Source organism: Antennarius striatus, chromosome 7 (assembly GCF_040054535.1).
Source record: "Antennarius striatus isolate MH-2024 chromosome 7, ASM4005453v1, whole genome shotgun sequence".
Lineage (NCBI taxonomy): Eukaryota > Metazoa > Chordata > Actinopteri > Lophiiformes > Antennariidae > Antennarius > Antennarius striatus.
In genome coordinates, this window is record NC_090782.1 from 21,830,078 (window position 1) to 21,840,000 (window position 9,923).

At 43.5% G+C, this 9,923-nt stretch overlaps 1 protein-coding gene across 5 annotated transcripts in view; it reads left to right on the forward strand.

The window, feature by feature from the left end:
• The window catches only part of kank4 (KN motif and ankyrin repeat domains 4), a 63,259-nt gene that overhangs the window by 43,331 nt on the left and 10,005 nt on the right, over positions 1–9,923 (forward strand). For 4 of the 5 annotated variants that reach the window (XM_068319672.1, XM_068319674.1, XM_068319671.1 and 1 more), the window contains exons 2-3: positions 4,201–4,274; positions 4,801–8,298. In XM_068319672.1, the coding sequence (XP_068175773.1) occupies positions 4,259–4,274; positions 4,801–8,298 (3,514 nt within the window). In that variant the 5' untranslated portion in view covers positions 4,201–4,258. The remainder of the gene's footprint in view (positions 1–4,200; positions 4,275–4,800; positions 8,299–9,923) is intronic. The other variant, XM_068319676.1, reaches the window with a different exon arrangement.

The window sequence follows — 9,923 nt, forward strand, 5'->3', positions numbered from 1 at the left end:
ATTTCTAGGTTGCGATAAGAGCTTCGGACCTGTGTTGTTGTGACTGGCCCGGCTGTTTCATCCTCCGCCCCCTACCGAGTGCTTTCGCATAGCGGATGAACACTCATGTGTAGAGCTGCAGCTGAAGCTGGTGCACAATACTTGCATTCAGCTTTTTTTTTTTAAGAGATAGAGTAAAAGACGATGACAGGAGGAGAGCTGGAAGAGCGGGAAACATAACGGTTAAGCGTCTCTGCAAGTCTGAGATATGAGTGTGAACAGCCGCCACTCCCCATCCCTGCCTCTCTTTCACTTTGTCACTCACTTTCTCTCCCAGCTGCCCACCTCCTGCCCCCTGCTTGTGCTTCTCCAATCTTATTTCCTTCTGGCCTGTCTTGTATCTAAGCCTGCTCTGTGTCAGTGAATCACGCTAATACAATCTCCAGTACACAGCAGCTTCAACTTAATGACCCATAGCATTCAATTAATGCTCTTTTCTCCTTCTTGGTACGTTGGGTCAGCAGTACTTTTTTTTTTTTGAGTTTGACTCGTGTGTGAAGGCACGAGCTGATATAACTTTAGAAAAAACTTGGCAGGCAGTGTAAGCTTAATTTATGTCATCACATATTAAATTTGCACACACATTAAATCATCTTTTAAACAGCACGTCGCTCCTTTGACAGCTTTTTTTGGTGACATATTACAATTCACCTATGAGTATTATTTCGATACCCCCCCTCCCAAAAAAAAAAGAAGCCCCCAACAGGTTCTCCACTGATGACATGTGAAAACTCATTGCTGTCAGTATGAGCTTATTTACTAAACTCTCGTTATTCCTGCCTTCCGGCCTTCACATCACTGATTTCATCACCTCTGTCAACAGCTGTCACACTTATTGGGTTGGTGTTGATAGACCGTCGCACACTGAAGAGGTGTGTGTGTGTGTGTGTGTGTGTGTGTGTGTGTGTGTGTGTGTGTGTGTGTGTGTGTGTGTGTGTGTGTGTGTGTGTGTGTGTGTGTGTGTGTGTGTGTGTGTGTGTGTGTGTGTTACATCCATGTGTGGAACGAGGTTCAAACAAAGTGACTCAACCAGACACACACACACACACACATACATCAAGAGCAAATGAATAGGCGCTGACACATGGAAACACAGTTTTGGTCAAAGATATCCATCATATCCTTTATATAGTTTTTAGGAGCCTGTAGCAAATACAGCCAACTTGGATTAGAGTAGCCTTTACAGGCTTTCAGTTTACCGTCATAGTAACTAATCCAGCATGGATCTTGCATTATCAGTGTCATTGAGGTCTGTTTAATCACTAACCTAGCCTCGATAGTGTACTGGTTATTATGCTGGAATAACACTATCTACACATGCAAACTCAAGCGTCTCCAGTGGAGGAAGCTAAGCCCGCAAGCAGCTCAAGATTCACCTATAACTACGCATAACATGCCTCATTTTCTTAACTCATCACAAAACACCCCCCTCATGAATCTGGGGTCTACATAAGTTGCAGCAATGTCCCATCTTTCCCTTTTCATCAGCTCAAGGCCTCGGCTACCTTGCATGCATTTTCTGCCTGCCCTTTCATGGAGAATGATGAGGTCAGAGCCTCGACAGCAAAGCTCCTGCGATGTTCTGCTGTTTTAATAAATATTAAACAGTTGTGTGACTGAATTGATTTCATGGCTCATAATAGAATGATGTTTTGGCTTATGGTAAACATGCCCAGGCTCACTAACGTGATTTCCTGTGGCTTTGAGGCCTTCAGTAGCCGCATAGGCAAGCAGAATTTTTGTTGAAACCTTGCAGTGAAAGTAATTACACACACACACACACACACACACACACACACACACACACACTGACTATATTCTATGACACCACGGCGACACCGTACACCCACTTGCTTGTAGCGTACTAACACACTACAGTTGCTTCCACCATCTGGAAAACCAGTCTTTGCTAGATGGCAAGAAAACCAAAAAAAGCCAGTCAGTGATTGGCTCAGTCAGCATTGTGCAAAGCTTTTGCAGTGTTTAAATGTAATAGATGTTCATTTACAAAAGTAAAAGTGTCACTCTCTAGTTTTATTTTGAAGTCGAAAACTTTAAAAACTCCTCACAGCTGTGCTGCAGGGAAGGTCAGGTGGATGCTCTCATTAGTAACTCTACCATTCTTTATCTTTTCTCTCACTTCTATGCTTATAATTTCTTCCTGTCACACTCATATGCCAAATGCATGCTCTCACCCTCCCCTTCCTGTATTTGTCACCTCCATTCTTCCTTCTCTCTTCCCTTCTTTTGTGAACTTCCACCTCTTCCTGTGCCTTCTCCATTCTGTCCCGCTCTACCTCTGACTCTTTGTTCCTTTAATGATATAATTAGGGGGGGTTTTGTTGCCTGTACGCCGTTGCCAGTGGGGTCTGTCTGTGTGTCCCTCAGCAATTACAAGCAGCATTCTTCTACACACAGATCGGCTAATTAAGCCTTAAGGACAGCGAACCGATCACAGTCGCAGTAACCGTCACATGGAGTCAGGAATGCCTGTACTCTTCTCACTCCTGGGACGGGTGGGAGTGGTGATGTGAAGAATGGTTACCATGGCAGCGATCACATGGTGTCAAATCCTGTGCACAGGCTGTCAGTCTCCTTCTCAATGTGTTTTGTGTATCTATTCATCTATAACAGAGACAACAATTCTGCTGCAGGTCACCAATTGCTTTGATTATTAAGTCTCAATCTATGATACAGAGGCCAACCACAACTTGTCACGGAGCCGGTTTGTGTCCCAGGGTGGACCGGCTGTCAGTTTGATTGATTATGTTGCAAGCTCATGAAATGCTGGCCTTGCAATACGTCTCAACTCAACACTGGAAAACACAGAACTTACTCTGACTCCACTCTGCTGTATCCCAGCAAAATCCTGCGCAGTATCTAAACTTGCTGCAATTGACGTTTTATTGTTATTTTAGTCTATGGTTAATCAATTGCAGTAGTTGCAGCTGTCGAACGCAGCAGAACGTGGGTGACTGAGAGATTGCAGTCTGTTCAAGTGAGTAGAAAATCTGATTATGAACTAGAACATTATCCACAGAGAAAACAACTGGTTTCAGAGTCATGAAGCATTAGTTGGTTTTTAAAGTGATGAACTTATTCTAGACACCCCCCCTCCCCCAGCTGAGGCGCATATTCCCATTCGTTTGAAACATCAAAGCAGGTACAATGGATACAATCCCCCCTAAGTGATAGAGTATTCCCAAAAGATCTCTCTTGAGAGCAAAACTTACATATAAAAAAACATAAAAATAGAAGCAGATATATGTAACAGGGATGACAGTGTGAAAGTTGAAAAGCTGAAACTTTTGAACTACTTATAGAAAAACGAAGCACCATTTAACACGTCTGAACCCAATGAAAATGCTAATTTACCTTGGCAACTGCTTCATATGTGGAAGTTTCAGGTATATTCCAGCACTTACAAAGTTCTATTAAACTGGAGCTTCAGGCACTTGTGTGCTATTTTCCCTACATATCAGTTACTTTCTCCAGGGACTCAAATTTGCATGGAAATTGCATGAATAATGTGTTCTTATTTGCAGCCCAAAAGTTGATGTTTGACCGTAAAGGCTCGCATTTTCATTTAATGGACTTGAACTGTGTAGATCGCTGAAATCGGAACAAATTACTTGGGTTTTATTAGTAGTATTGAATATTTTATTAGAGGTTTTTACATAAGCCCTTAAAAGGTTTGACTCCTGTCCCTGAATTGTTTGTCAGCTTACTGATATCTAATCTTTAGTAAGCCCCATATTAAAAAAACAAGGGTAAGTGGCTCTGGTTTCCTGAGTTGTCCAACTGGAACAAATGATACAAAGTGTAACCAAATGGAGCGTGTTCCCTTCTTTGGGCCTATTTTGGGTTGGGGTTTTTTTGTTTTTTTTGCTTCTATAAAGGGGTTTACAAAGTTGTGGCTTAGCAAGGCAAATAAAAATCAAGTAAATGGTAAATGGACACAGTTGCACTGCTGATCCTCAGATTGTGTCGTATTTACTAATTAATAATGGTAGCTGAGTTAAACTACATATTTACATTCTACACATATTTGAAGTTTTGGATGGATATATGATCATAATTGAACTGCCTTTCCTGCTTAGGCTATCTTTATGGCTGATACATCTTTTACTCACTCAGCTTTTTCAATTGTGTTTCATTCAGGTTACGAACTCCAACGACATCAACCACAAGTAGATGACTGAGAAATCCACCTCCCACTATGGACAAGAAAAGTGGTGAGCATCACAAAGTTTGCATTTAAACAAATGATTCTCTTGCTTGCTCCACAAATCAGATTTAACTGCATTTCCAAGAAAGGTACATGTTTCTGTTCTATAGACTCTAATATATAGAGAAAGTACTTGGCAGGAAGGGTTCCTGTTCCTGCAGTCTAAAGCAGGGGAAGGCCACGTTTGCTGCCCACTGTCTCATAAGCTGACACAGCATGACAAACCATTTGACATGCTGATTAGTTTGTTTTGACGCAATCACTTCATAATAATTGCTTCTCAATAAGCGATTTGGTTTTACATAATGAAGCACAGTGCATGCAGCACAGTACAACCTGTCTGTACACGTGGGTGAAAAAGAATAATAATATCAAAGATATTATTATGATATGATGTGTTGTTCAGTTTGTCAAGCAAATCCATGTGTAAAAATATTGTAGCTACACCATTCTGGTTGTTTTTGTCGCCATTCATGTTATTTGTATTAGAAGGAGCAGAAATATTGATTGGTCTTTGTGTTCATTACTTCCAGCCAATGGCTTTCAGACCAAGGGCAATGAAGGCAATGTTCAGAGGAAGCAGCTTCCTTACTCAGTGGAAACTCCCTATGGCTTTCACCTGGACCTGGACTTCCTTAAGTATGTTGATGACATTGAAAAAGGCAACACCATCAAAAGAGTCCACATTCAGCGCAGAGTCAAGGGACCACCTAAATTCAGCACTCTGCCCAGGAATTTCAGCCTTCCTGGACATGGAGTCAGGCCTGTTTCCAAAGAAAAAGACAGCACATGGTCTGGGACATCCACCCTGGGGCCCAAGCCTAAATCAAGGGTGACAGAGGTTCAACAGATTTTCGACTTCAGGCCAAGTGAAGGAACTTCCTTTCAGAACAGCAGGGTGGCAACCAGTCAGGGAACTAGTTACATTTCTGTTAAGCCGAGAGATCAATTAGAAACCGGAGTTCGTAATGTTGAAGAGAGAACAGCGGAAATTCAAATCCGGCCAAACCTTCTCCGAGCGTCAAGCATGCCTGTCACCCTACAGCAGCGGAAAGGTTCTGATTCAAGCAGTCCAGATCGTATTGTGGGAACACCAGAGAGTGGCTCAACAGAGAACATGTTCCGTGCCTCACCAGACATAACAGAAAGACGCTGTGTTCCCCAGGATCGGACTGGGCTTCACCAGCAAATCACAGTGGCTCTTAAGCGGGTGCGGGAACTGGAAGAGCAGGTTAAAACCATCCCAGAACTAAAGGCTCAGATTTGCTCACTTAGAGAGGAGAGGGAGAAACTACTGCTTCAGCTCCAGGCCCAGGCCCAAGCCCAGGTTTCCACGTCATCCTCTACTATATTACCAAGTTCTGATTCTAGGGCACAGCCACAAGGACACAAACCTTCAGAAGGACTCAACTTAGCTCTAAGGACTCAACCCACTCAAAATTTAGAATCTTTGGGGAGCCCAGAGATGGTACAGGGAAAAGAGAAACAAGATGTGACAGAAAAAAGTAGAGTGTTACAAAAAGAGACACAGATAAATCAGGAACATATCAAGGGTTCCTCAGCACAAATCGAGGTTTCAAAGCAGGAATCCCAGAGACAAATTCACCTGTCAGAAATATCAGATAGCCAAACAGAAACAATAGAGAATCCTTGGGAGCGTCCGGTTCAAAAGCCATCACAGGACAATGCAGGACCGGAATTAGCAGCAATTACATTGATTGTGAAAGAAGGTATCAGTTCTCAGGAAAGTAATCCAACGAGGGAAGGAAAACCTGTGGCCCAAGATAGTATGCTGAAGCTTCAAGAGAAGCTTGTGACAGTGGAGACTAAACTTACTGAAGCAAGTCAAGAGCTGGATAGAACTAATATCCTTTTGAAAGAACAATTGGAGGAGAACAGAATAAAAGAAGAGAGAATAATGCAATTAAGTGAGGGAATAAGAATTGAAGAAGTACAGGTCAGGCCAAGAAGAGAAAGTATTGATACAGGGACAGAAACAGAGAGAGTAGGCTTTGCTAATCAGGAGACAGAGACAGAATCGCCTGGAACCATAGATCAGGGAACAGATACAGAGAGAATATGTATTGAAGTGTTTGTACCAAAGCCAATGACTGGATATATAGATCAAGGAATAATGGCTAATAAAGATGGCACAAGTGAACAAGTGACAGAGATGGAGGCAGAAATAGCTGCTGCGAGCCCACCAAGAGCCAGAGCCAACAGCATGGAACGAGGCACTGTAACTGAGAGCATCACCACTCAAGATCAGATGACAGAAACGCCTGCAGCAGAAACAGTAAACCAAGTCACAGAAACAGAGGTAGAAACAACAGACCATCCTCAGAGGCCGAGGGCGAGCAGCGTAGACCGAGAGACAGAGACCGACAGAGTGGGCACCGTGGATAGAGTGACAGAGACGGAGGTAGCGCAGAGGGCAGATCAGCAGACTGAGACAGAGATAAACAGACGTCAGGATAACAATCCAAGCAGAGGTGCAGAAGCAGAAAGTCAAGTGAGAGAAACCTCAGGCAGTGGAACACTGGAAGATGTAAGTCCCATGGTCAGTGAAAAAGTGGACGATAAACATACTCAGAAAGATAGTGAAGACAGTGAAAGCATGGTTGTAAAAGTTGTTACAGAGAGTTTGGTTGAAGTTGTAGAAAGCAAAGTCGATCGTGTTGTAGTTTCCAATATTGTAGGCCAAGATGACAAACATACAACCCCACTTGTTGCAGCACTGGAAAGTACAGAATCTAAGATTGACATGACAAAGAAAGACTCAGAAACTAAAGAAATTATATCTCTTAAGAGTGAAATAGCAGACACTGGTGAAACACAGCAGATTAAACTGGAGACTGTAGACAAGAAACAAACTGAAGGTGACATGAAGCCTGTAATAATCACAGAAACTACTGTAACTGACAAAGTTTTAGTAACAGCAGAGAAAGCAGCCATGAAGGCAGTGGCTCCTATGCGACCTCAGAGAGGCAGAAAGCCCTCATCAGAGCAGCCACAGCCGTCACCTCCTCAACCTCAGGCTGCTCCCACGCGGCCTCGTAGGCGATCCGGTGAAACTCAAGCCCAGCAGTCCCAGCCCCAGACAAAAAGCCAGCCTCAGACTCAGGTACAGGGTCCATCTCAGCTTGAGGCCCAATCACATACACAGCTGTCTGAATCACAAATGAAACATCCTGCCCTATCTCTGTCTCAGGTTGAGGACAGCACGTCAGCAAAGAGGCCACCTGGGGATTCTAGTCAAAAGGAATCTCAATCACAACCTCAGGCTCAGGGCCCATGTCCAAGCTTAAGTGAATCCCAGCCCCGGCTGAAGTCAGTTCAATCCCTTCCTCAGTCGCAGACTAACACAACTCGAAGGAACTCCAAAGAGCTTAAAGCACCACAGAAAGGATCCAGTACAACACAAGCTCCAAGTCCTTTGGCAGGAGAAGCCCGGGCCCGAACAACTCGTCAGGGATCGTCTGACTCCCAAACTCAGTCTCTGGGCTCTCGTAGAAGTTCCACTGAATCCCGTCACAAAGATGGCAGCGAGATGCAGCTACTACGAAGAGGCTCCAGTGAAACAGTCCGCCGTGGATCAACCGAAACCCAAGCCTCACGTCGGGACACCAGCGAGACCCAGCAACCTCGCAGAGGCTCCGGTGAGTCACCAACATCGCCTGCAGCTTTGGGTCAAGTCGTAACCCGGTTAACGGGACTTCTTGGGGAGCAGTGGGCACAGCTGGGGAGCAGCACTGGAACACAACAGACAACCAGTGTGCAGGAAAGTCCCAGCACACAGAAACAGACAGCTGGGAAAAGAACAGAGGCAGGCAAAGGAACATCAGCCAAGCCTGTGGGGAAAACCGTCCCTGCAGCAGCAACAACAGGAAAGCAGCAAAAACCAGTTGGGAAACCTGGTCCGTCTAAAATGAGCTCAATTCAAAGTCAGCTGGTCAGCTCCCTCAGTGTCCTGTCTGCCTTCTATTCACCAGGCCAGAAAGCTGCAGCTGCCGGCAAACAACAAGAACAAGGTAGGCCCGTCGTTCTGACAGAGCTTTGTATTGCATACACACCAATGAAATTCTCTCATTTACCTAACTACCTGCCCACCTACCCACCCACTCTCCAGAACAGTTTATTTTATGTCCCTTATGACCCCTGCCATAATGCCATAATGTGTCCTTTTACAGTGTTACGACAAAACTGTCAATAACATAGTGTATTTGCACCGAGCCGGTTTGGGTCTTAGTGCTTCTTTCCACTGCAAGCTGAAGTCACACTTTTCATACTCTTATACTATATACATATTATTTAGACATGCACCACTAGTCTAGTGTCAGATCTTGTCCATACCTGTCCTGAGGGACAGGTATACCTACCAAGGACCCTGTATATGGTCCTTGGTTGGTGTAGCTTTCCCCTACTGCTATTTCCCAAACCTGTCCATGCAGCTGAGTAAATGCAGCCCCTATTTAACTGATAAAAGAAGAGCTGCTGCTCATTCTTGTGTGTGTGGTTCAGTGACACACACTGATCCTTGGCATTTCTTCTAGATATTTTTAAACCAGTTTGCATGAATTACTGTATAATTTATTACATATAATATATACAAATAAAAATCTGTTTTACCTCCACCAAGGAGGAATTGAATTGTTTGTGCATCTTTTAGCGGGTTTACACAAAAAGTACTCAATGAATACTCATGAAACTTGGTGGGAGGATATGACAGGGAAAAACCTTTCACATTTTGGAGTGGATCCAAATAAAGAAAAGGATCCAGGACTTTCTTTAACATTCAAAGTTGAGGCTTTTCTCATCATTTCTGTTAACAGTACAGTACTATGCATAAATCACCTGACAGAGTTTAATGAAACTTGGTAGAAATGTTGAGCATGCCACAAGAGGAACTTGTTAAACTTCGGACTGAATCTGGATCAGGTCTGGGCAGAATCAGGATTGTTTCTACTTTTTTGAACTATGCAAGGGAGAAATCATTGGACCAGTAATGTCAATTATACATCAGTTCAATTTTTCAGTTCACAGATCACTATTAAAGTGAGTGGAAGGCTGGACATGTGCTGTGGCTTTGGAGGCAATGTGGATAAATGGAGAGTCAAACTATAATAGCACTATTGTGGGTCCAAATTCTTGGGGCTGCTTTGCATGGACAAGGAGTCTTATTATATATGTCAGTGGGTGGACAAACACATTACAAAACACTGGTGAAATTATGTGGTACACATTCTCACACACACACACACACACACACACACACACACACACACACACACACACACACACACACACACACACACACACACACACACACACACACACACACACACACACACCATTGGCATTGACTGTCTTTTCTCATCTCCTTGATGTCCTGCTGTTCTGTTCCTGGCTCAGAAGCTGATGTTTATAATCACCCTGACATTACACAGTTATTTTCTGAGTTCATATTAAGTTCATTGTAGGGAGTACAATAAACAAGCCTTATTTTATGTCTGGTGTTTGTTTCTGAGTCCCTTGGTACAGTGTATATACAGTACATAAACCTTGCATGCATCGTCTCAAGACTAGTACTATTTGTTTTTGGATGCTTTCTCCATATTTGATTGGTTTAATTCCCAATCCGGATTCCTTAAAATTT